Source organism: Aquila chrysaetos, chromosome 19, assembly GCF_900496995.4.
Source record: "Aquila chrysaetos chrysaetos chromosome 19, bAquChr1.4, whole genome shotgun sequence".
Taxonomy (NCBI): Eukaryota; Metazoa; Chordata; class Aves; order Accipitriformes; family Accipitridae; genus Aquila; species Aquila chrysaetos.
The window spans coordinates 11,220,559-11,231,592 of NC_044022.1; the positions used below are offsets into that span (position 1 = coordinate 11,220,559).

The window sequence follows — 11,034 nt, forward strand, 5'->3', positions numbered from 1 at the left end:
ATACATATACACACATATATACTGGTATGCATGTATACATATGCATGCATATATGGTGCTGGTGAGATGCATAGACAGAAATTCCAGCACAAAGGGGATGACACCCAGTTCTATCTTTGCATTCAATCAGATATACTGCAAAACAACATTATCCACATGGTATCACTAATGGCTGCTACTGAACCATAAAAGCATTAAGATAATAGTAGCAGGAAAGGGTAGGTACTTTAGTGAAAATGTGATTACAGGGAGAGTATTCCCATCTCTAAGGAACTAGTACTACTGCAGAACCTGAAGGTGCATTGGGATCTGCTTGGTACTTGGTACGTAAATATCACATTGGACAAAAGAGAGGGGAAAAAAAGCCAATTATCAGTACCTAAGTCATCATCATCTTCCACATGAAGTTGACTACATGATTCACGCTTCCTAGCACCTTGATTTGACTAATGCAATTTCCGCACCCCCTAGAAAGCTCTGCAATCTTAGAAAGTACAAGCTAATTCAGACTGAGCTGGTTTCTCTCAAAGAGTACGATAAGAGATCTCTCTTCTAAATTCAGTGTTTGGTGTGGAGCTGGTCCTCAATATGGAGACATACACACTCTGGGACTGTATCCTTCCACATCATGATATCCTACGCCAGTAATGAAGCCACTGAACAACAGAGTTCCTTGCGATGTCAGGACACTGCACAGATGCCTGTCCCAGAACATGAATCTCACAGCCAGATGCAGTAAAAACATCCCTGTCCTGGTTTCAACTGGGATAGAGTTAATTGTCTTCCTAGTAGCTGGGACAGTGCTATGTTTTTGAGCTAGCTATGAGAAGAACGTTGATAACACTGATGTTTTCAGTTGTTGCTAAGTAATGTTTAGACTAAAGTCAAGGATTTTTCAGCTTCTCATGCCCAGCCAGCAAGAAGGCTGGAGGAGCAGCAGCTGGCACAGGACACAGCCAGGGCAGCTGACCCAAACTGGCCAACAGGGTATTCCATACCATGTGACATCCCATCTAGCATAGGAACTGGGGGGAGTGGGGGGATCACCGCTCAGGGACTAACTGGGTGTCAATTGGCACGTGGTGAGCAATTGCACTGTGCATCATTTGTATATTACAATCCTTTTATTATTACTGTTGTTATTTTATTAGTGTCATCATTATCATTATTCGTTTCTTCTTTTCTGTTCTATTAAACCGTTCTTATCTCAACCCACAAGTTTTACTTCTTTCTCCTGATCTTCTCCCCCATCCCGCTAGGTGGGGGGAGGAAGTGTGAGTGGCTGTGTGGTGCTTAGTTGCTGGCTGGGGTTAAACCACAACAGTCCCTTATCTTTTTCATGCTTAAAACATCCCCATTTCTGTGTATACACAGTCCTTCCCTCTTTTCCCCCTTCAAAATGAAGCCAAAAAACGCTAGATGACAGAAAAAGTATTAGTGTTTTAAATTTGGGAATTGATCTCTCCTATGTAACAGTGAAAGTAACCATGTAAGAACATGCTTTAAAAAAACCCCTTGTAAAGCCATTTGTTTGGCTTGCCAGCAGCTGAAAGACTGTTTAGCCCACTTGACAGCTAAAACACAGCATGTTTTGTTTGGTCTTCTCACAGAGAAGAGATAGCAGTCAGCTAGTCATTCAGCATATTGTCCCCCCGTATCCTTCCCTGCTATCAACACACAAATCAACTTCTGCATAGCTCCAGACCAGCCACTGCAGGAGCTGTCTTTTATCCAGCCAACAGGCTATACAAGAAAAGATGAAAGAGGAAGATAATTGTATTGCAACATGGCAAAAGCAGTGCATGGCCCACAACTGAAAAACTGATAAAACTTCAATGGTCCATTCACCTGTATCAGTTATATCTTTCATAGAATCACAGAATGCTTTGGGTTGGAAGGGACCTTAAAGATCATCTAGTTCCAACACCCCTGCCATGGGCAGGGACACCTTCCACTAGACCAGGTTGCTCAAAGCCCCATCCAACACTTCTTGGGATGGGGCATCCACACCTTCTCTGGGCAACCTCTTCCAGTGTCTCACCACCCCCACAGCAAAGAATTTTCTCTTAATATCTAGTCTAAATCTACCCTCTTTCAGTTTAAAACTGTTACCCCTTGTCCTATCACTACAGTCCCTGATAAAGATTCCCTCTCCACCTTTCCTGTAGGCCCCCTTTAAGTACTGGAAGGCTGCTACAAGGTCTTCCCAGAGGCATCTCTTCTCCAGGATGAACAACCTCAACTCTCTCAGCCTGTCCTCATAGGGGGAGGTGCTCCAGCCCTCTGATCATCTTTGTGGCCCTCCTCTTGACCTGCTCGAGCAGGTACATGTCTTGCTTATTGTTGGGGCCCCCAGAGCCGAACGCAGTACTGCAGGTGGGGTCTCCCAAGAGCGGAGTAGAGGGGGAGAATCACCTCCCTCGACCTGCTGGTCACACTTCTTTTGATGCAGCCCAGGATACGGTTGGCTTTCTGGGCTGCAAGTGCACATTGCTGGCTTATATCCAGTTTTTCATCCACTAATAACCCCAAGCCCTTCTCCACAGGGCTGCTCTCATTCCACTCATCACCCATCTTGCTATGGCTATCTACTACCACATCTACCATACCTACTCTTGCAGATACTATCTCCAAGTGTTTGCTATGTTTTTATTAAATTGGTTTTTTGCTAGGAAAAAGATCTACATATTTAAACCAAAACCCAACAATTCTGATGAACAGACAGAAAAACTGTACAGGGCAGGTAACTATTTTTTAATGCAGTACAAGATTGGATTTTCCATCAAAATGCAACACAGCACATAACACAGGCATGAATGCCTAGAACTTACAGCACCACCCAATATAAGGCAAGAAAACAGCTACTTATAGAAGTAGCAGAAGTTTCCTGGTCCTAAACCTTCCTGAAAACCTCACATGACAACAGCAACCTGTCACCTTCAGTGAGAAAATATAAAAATATTTGCCTTGTTAAAAATCAGAATTTCTTTTAGAAAGGAACTAAGCTGAGACTATTTTTTTTTTTAGTTACTGAGGGGAGACATTAAATATTTAAGATACATTTCTACCATTTCATAAGTCAGTCTAAAAATCTGCAAATCTGTCTCTAAAACATTGTATCCCAACCTTGAAACTAATAAGATCTCCAAAGTGTAATCCTTGCACAGACAACATCCAAATAAGCTTCTGACAACACAGAATAAAGACAGCTTCTATTTTCCAACCCTTGCAACAAATTTATGTATCTGTAGAGCTGAAGCTATTGGAAATGGGCAGTGTTAGCAAGAAACTCCTCAAAAAGCAAATTCCTAATACTTACATAATAATTAACCTTGGCCCCCCCGTCACACCTTTCTTCTAGACTTCCTTAACTTGGAAAGCCAAAGCTAACTGTCATTAGTGCAGGCTGAGAGTATTTTTAGTTCTGTTAAAAAAAAAAAAAAATCAGTTCTCTTTAGCACCTCATTTTGAATATATAACTTGATTTCCCAAAAGACCAATTAAGGAATAAACTGTGATTATTGTAAATTGTGTGCAGAAGGATATTTCAGAAAAAAAAAAAACCCCAAACCAAACCAGACAAGCATTCTTATAGTTTCTCTTTGTTCCACCTCTTATTTTTACTAAAAGCTCCTGGTTTAAGTTTTTTGCTTTCATAACTGTTAATTTATCCCTCATTTTAAACATATCTATTCTCTACAAGTTCATTTTTACTGTTCTACATTTTGCTGTCAGTTTCTATTTTAATCCAAATGGGTTTATGTTTTCCTATTAAAAAACAATCATAAAGGATCAAGAATGTTTCTTTCTAAAAAGCCTATTTCCTCTCAAAGAGGAAATCCAATCACAATATCAGATTTTCCTTTCACGGTTTACCAAGCATTGGTGCTTAAACAATTACTAGAATGTGCAAGTGTTTTTACAAACATGATGTAATTCCAGGTTAAAACAGTGTTAGAAATGTGACTAAATAAAGCACAATAATGAAACTGCTACATAATATGTATTCTTTAAGAGTATGTTTAAGATGGCTGTTTCTTTCCATTTTCAACTAGAACAAGAACAAAGAAATTATTCCCTGTTTACTCAGTGCAAGGGCATATGACCACTATGATTCCTTAGTTCAACAAGGATATTATTTAGCTGTTTTAGCACTATTTTGCATCTAAAAATGATGTGTTTTCGTATTTATAAATTCTAACTTCCTTAATCATTAGAAGTAACGTTTAACCTAAATCCTTTGTTAATTTCTTCATCCCAAACAGTGCATCTACATATCCATAGCTGTACCATTAGCTAATAATTTGGCACTTACCTCTTGTAGTAAAAGATTAGATACTGATTGCTGCTATGAGATTTACTGAAATACAACAATAAAACCAAAAACAATTAAAACTTTGCTTAAGGTAAAGTTAAGGCACCATAAGGACAAAGGCACTCCAAAGAACAATCTGTTTTGGCATTTCTTTCTAGGTCAAGAATTTCTTACTGCAAAAGCTGAAAAGCAGCAATTAAAAAACGCATTACAAGTTCAAGAACCTGAACATGGCTGCTAGATAAAAGACATGCCAAATATCTTAACTATGATGTAGGTGTGCCTAACTCTCAATTTAGTTTATGACTATCAAAAGAAATGGCACAAAGTTTATAAATGACTGGCGAGAGAGCACTTTCCTCCATCATCTAGACTGAAGTATGGTATTTAGCTTCTTTGTGTGGGACTTTGATACTTTGATTCACATGTGACATATCTCCGATTTGAAGATCTCTATCATTTTTTGTATTATCTCACCTCCATGATCAAATAATGAGAATAGAAAGAGAAAAATAAGTTATGTTTATATTTTTTTGCCTAGAGAAAAACAGTTTCAAACAATCAGGTGTTTGCACATAATAGCCTACTTTCTTTAAAATGCATTTCAGGAAGTACTTTTAGATCAAATTAATTTTCTGTAAAATTCACATGCAGAAAAATTTACCCTGTTGTGTCTTTTAATAAGCAAACCTAGCATAAAACCAAAAGATTAATAAGAAAAGCTAATTTTACTGCATGTCAAATATTTAATTCTGGAATTAGCTCGAGATTGCAGAAGCCCGGATCAAAGTAACTATAATGCAATAGGTAAGAAAGATTGCAGGCTGATTATGAAAGATCAGGAATGAACTGTTAATTTATTTACCTTTGTAATTCCATCTAAGCTAAAAAATTGCATTACTGAAAAGAAAAATCACTTGCAAAGCAGGAAAGCTCTTGAACCTAAGATTTAAACTTTTTTCAAATGCTCAAAGCAATCTTTATTAAGCTGTAATTATTTCCTAAGTCTCTGAAAACGTTCTACTTTACAGAGTTTAAGTGACTGGTAAATCAACATCCCACACATCACTTAAACCAAGCTGACACTTGTTGCAAAATTTCTTGTCCAGAAGTTAAAAAGCAAATACATTATCACAAGCTGAGTTTTTCCAGAGGAGTTAATAGTACTGTGAGAATCCTTCTCACTTCTTTTGTGAAAGGGTTAAAATAATTCCATATGCATTACCTTTCTTGCCAAATAATGTCCACAATTACGTCCATTAACAAATTTACAGTACAGAGTGCATTTTCCCAAATGACTTGAGTTCATCTTAAACTGATCTAAAGAGAAGAAAAAATCACTGATCTCAGCGATTCTTCAAAACCAAGTAAATTGAAAGCCTGATTTAAATCTACAACAATAACCTGCCGGATAACCAAAAGGCAACAACACACCATACGTAAAGAGGATATCTTCCTTTTCTACCATCACTACATTATTTAGTTCAACATCTGAATAGAGGAAAAAAGGTGGTAAACTATTGTACACCTGTGGAACTTCTGTAGAGCTCTCTCTATTTGCACTGCTAAGAATAGCTTCTTGTATGGCCTGCCTTCACCTTCAAAGAAGGCTATGTCTTAAAGTAGTTTCATTTTTCAGACTTTAATAATGCAGCAAAAGTAATATGGAAAGAGGCAGGTTCTTATTGCTCATAAGTAAAACAAAAATAGATAGCACAGATTAACAAGTGACATAAAATGTTCATGTGCACCACGTCTCCTTGTTACATGCTAGCACACAATTTAATAGTGTATTTCTCACAACTTTCAGCTGCATGATACTCTCTTGTATATTTGCTCTGCATATTTTGTTCACTGGTTGAACAATAAAGGAATATAAGAACTAGAATATTGGAAACCTCAATCAAGATTCTGTTGGGTAACATCACAAGATGAAGTACTTTGTATTTAAACAAGCATTTGGGAAAAAACCCAAACAAACCAACCTACTGTAATGTACTTTGTACATAGGGAACTCTTTGTCCTTGTAGCTATTCCAGAGAAAGAGATTTATAGTGGATTCATTCTCAGAAATATAATGTACTTAGCAACCACAGAGCAAGAGCACCACTCAGTGGAACTATCAGATAAAACAATACTGATAAAGCCAAAGTTACATATTCATAGCACAGCAGTAAAAAGAGTTCCAGGCAATTCTGCTAAGACAAAAATATTTCTCAGAAAAATTTTAGGTGAAAAGACTGCTAGCTTTAGTTCATATTACAGAGACTATAATTTAAAATTCTATCCTTAATATTGCTTATTTGCTAGCTCACTCTCCCACATACAAACACTAAGTCTTTGTTAATACCATACTTCTTTTCCAAAAATACAAATTATAATTCCAAAAAAGAAGACATATGACCATAAATAAAACCTCTTTAAAATTGGGAATGTGGTATTTTTTTATTTAATTCACAAATATTTATGTAAAGTTACATAACGTGGAAAACAATTGCACAAGCAGGTGCTAACACGACAGTTATTTCTTATGCATAATGACAAGAATTGAAGTTCCTTTCTCTCCTTATCAAAAGACAGAAAAGATGCATACAAGCTGTTGACAGCTAAATTACTTCAGGACAGACTATGCTAGGTGCGGAACTTCAGATGTTGGAAAGGAAAGCTGGAAATTTTGTAATGATGCATTTTGTACTCCTCTGTATACACTGTGAAGCTTGCCACCATGAATTCAGATTGCGGATACAGTGACTTGCCCTAATAGCCCCCTTTTCTGTTTGTATATACCTAGATCTCTGATGAAAGAGGGAGAGATGGATGAAGTAGCCATGGATAAAGGTGGATAAAGGACCCATGTTCAGGAATCCTAGCAGGCTGCATCTGTCACTAGCTTGTTTCAGATTGGTCATCTGGATATATAGTTTTTCATTATCACTTTATTACAAAAGCACCGATTTAATTCCATCATTTAGTCTTTGGAATCACGAGCATCTCCAGAATAACCATCATTTTTCTCTCTATGGGTAAAAAAACTGAAGCCTGTTTGTGTCGGATCTCAAAGCGTTACTTAGTCTCACCAGCTCATACTCACAAATTAAATCCACACAGCTGCTGAACACAGCTGCCCAAGGGGATGTGGCAACATTTGCTTTATGGTAAGAGGTCTTGACTGCTGCCATCAACAATTCTAGGACATGTTGGCAGGAGCCTCTCTTGCTACTGAAGACGTCAAGAACTGAACGCTGTATCTAAACCCTCTTTTTAGTTAACTAAAAATTGAGTTTGGTTTCACCGCTTTTCCTACTTTTCTGCTGAGATTGAACTCTTTCCCTGACACCAAATCCTACTTTGAACTTCAGCTTCCTGTTGTTATTTAGAAACCCTAGGACAGACAATCAAAAAGCTACATGACAGAAGCAGAACAGCAACCAAAACATCATCAATGGGATGAACTCAAGATAATTTTTTCCTAAATTTAGCCTGCTAAAGTTGACATAACTAAGAGTAAGTGACAATATATACTGACAGCCTAACTTTGATTCTACACCTCTTATGACAACAGTGACTACGGACACTGAATAAAGAATACACTCAGACACAAGGTAAAAGAACCTTGATTTGTTCTGGTGCTGCCTGCAGAATGAGCAACAGATCAATGGACATTGGGTTATCCACTATTTCAGCAATTTAACATGAGGGAAATGAGAAAGAAATATTGACTAAATAAATGCAAGTAAAAAATGCAAGAGAAAGGAAGCAGTAAAGATGAGATTTTATTTTTTTTTAATAAAGCCAGCTAATATTGAAGTTAAAAGATTTTTTTTCTATTAACCAGAAAAGAACTAAGAATATATTCCCTTACAAAGCTGAACATATTGTATTCCAAAATGGAGAAGTAACACACAGGTTTCTAAACCTAAATGTAAAATTAAACCTCTACTCTTAACAATTGTTTCCTACATTCAGAAGGAGAGTTTAACACATTTCATAAGACTTGTCAGCTGGACATCGGCAATATGTCTTCAAAATGCCAGCTGCAATTCCAGCTGCATAAAATGCCAGCAGAGGATGCAAGATATCCCTACCTCCATATATAGCACATATAAACAACTTTCAATTTTTCATTTCCTAAGAAAAGCTTGAAACACAAACATTTGAACATTTAAGTTTTCACTATTTAGCTGCTGAAACAGGAAAGCTTTTTAAAATGAGCAACTAGGGAGTCTTGCAGTAAGGCCTGTGGCAAGTCCAGCCAAAGTGTTTCCAAGGGTACTGGGTCTGGGTGTTAATTTTTTCATAGCAGCCTGTATGGCGCTGTGTTTTAGATCTATGCCTAAAACAGTGTTGATAACACACTAGTATCAGCAGTGTTTGCACAGCGTCAAGGCCTTCTCTGTCACTCCGCCCCTGCAGCAAATAGGCTGAGGGTGTGCAAGACATTTGGAGGAGACACAGCTGGGACATCACTTTGTTTTGCCTGGGAGAGCTATGATAAAAGCACCAGCCTCGAGCTTAATCTGGTATTTGGGCCCTGCATTACTACAGTCCCTTCGGGGGTGTACCTGTTCCAGTGCAGCTTTACTCACTGGCCACAGTTCCTATCACGAAATATACAACTGCTCTGGTGTGGGGTCCTCCACGGGCTACAGCATGACCTCGCATGCTGACCACCATCTTTAGAGTGAGGGTCTACAATAGACCAAAGTGACTCACAGAGGAGAACTCTACTTTGGATTGCAGTAAAGCTTCTGCACATCTTAGCTAAACATACCAATCCAAAAACGTACACTTGCAGTAATCATTAGAAAGGTGTAAAGCTATCAGAGAGAAAGTTATCCAGTCAGTGTTTATTTGAATCTTTACCTTACTACACAAATTATTTCACAGCATAGCATGCTGGGCATATTGAAGATTGTGAAGAGAGATCTTCTAAGAACACAGCTATTACTATCATATCTGGTTAAACATTTGAGGAAGATTCTCAAAAACTAAAATTCCAGTAAATCGTAAACCCCAGTATGTTTCTCCTCTAACCCAGTCATGCATTGACGAACATTTGTGAACTAAATGATCTCCATAAAACTGTATTCAAGAAATACACTTTGCTACAATTCTAATTTAAAATTTGGATCCTGAAGTTCACTAATATAGTCAGGTTAGAGCAACATTTCATACAAATAAATAGGCCAACAACTAATCTTTGTGAAGTTTAGTCTTTTAGCAGGGGCACCTCAAATGTTCCCTCCTCATGATCCCCTCTCACCGAGGATTACTGCACACTCACAGTGAATCTCCGATGCCCGTTTGCTACAATACTGGGCCTGGTGCTGACACATATAACGTCCACGTTTGTGGGACAAGAAAGTAATACTCATGGTCTATAAAGTTCTCATGGGGATGGATCCCACTGTCCCTAGCTGGAAAGTTGTCCCTGCTTCTAGCCAACAGAGAGCAAACCTGTAATTAAAATATCTGCAGATGCCGGTCCTGCCAATATCATAGCACGATTCATGACCTTATTTTTCCAGGGTTCTGCTTTTCTAAACTGGAAATATATCCATACCTGGCATAACAGAAAACCCAAAATAAACAATGAGGAGTGCATTTAACAATAAAAAAAGCAAATACACAATACATTCATATACTCTCTTCTAATTACACTGAATTTCTAGGACACAGATTGGTTCTTTGGGAAACATTAAAATGTTCGGCACTTAAACACTACAGAATCTGCTTTGGTCACCATAATGCATTACCTGGTAAATTAGTCTTCATAATATCAATGCCAACTTGAAGCTCAGGCTCAGCTGCAAGAACTGCATAATCTCCTTGATGAGAGACGTTGAAGTTGTAATTTGAATAGATACTGAATACGTTATTTGCCAGGAAAGGTTTTCCTTTTGATGTCCTTTGCAAGTTTATTTCATTCCAAGGTATGCACAACTTTTCTGCAATTAATTTCCGCATCAGCAGGCGACCAGCCTGTGAAATAAAACTGAAGTGATTAATACAGAACTATTATGCTATGTGCAAAATATCTGTGGTTGCTAGAAAACCACCTACCTAAAAAAATGTGGCTTTATTATTGCTGATACAAAGTTAAGAGTATATTTTAGCCAAATCATTTAGATTTCTCCCTTTTATAAAAGCCTGTGTCAAGTAAATTTAACCAAAATAATTTACCAGACCCAAGTACAGAATGCATTTGTTATCACTATTAGCAGAGAGACAACACAAGACCCAATAAAAAGCAGTCCCAGCCTAAAAGAACCACATAAAATAGTTCCTTCTCTACCTTATTTACTTAGGAAACTTTATTGCACAGATCAGTACTTTTTATCCCACAGTGAACAGTCAAAGTGTCTCAGCAGCCTTCCTTTCAGTACATTCATTCAGTGACTCTGGTGCTAAATACCACACAGCTAAAAATTATGAGTAACTACTTATAGGCTAGTTAGCAAAAGTCTGTATTACTACCACATTGTTACATGAGACTTAAAACCTGAATTATGTAAAACAGTTTTACTTCCTTACACATTACACTACTGCCTTCACGTATAGTGTCCTAGAGTACTTTGATTTTATCTCTTAACATCACAACATAAAACTTGTTAAGTCTTTCGGCGTTAAGAGCAGACTGCAAACATCCCTTTTTCCTCCGAAGTGAAGATGTAAGCAGAGCTGGCAATTAACGCTTTGTAATGCATTTACTTCCCTGT

At 37.7% G+C, this 11,034-nt stretch overlaps 1 protein-coding gene across 1 annotated transcript in view; it reads right to left on the reverse strand.

The window, feature by feature from the left end:
• Window positions 1–11,034, reverse strand: part of AASDHPPT (aminoadipate-semialdehyde dehydrogenase-phosphopantetheinyl transferase) — a 41,562-nt gene that overhangs the window by 29,381 nt on the left and 1,147 nt on the right. The window contains 1 exon segment of the mRNA XM_030043236.2: window positions 10,072–10,297. Coding sequence (XP_029899096.2) covers window positions 10,072–10,297 — 226 coding nt within the window.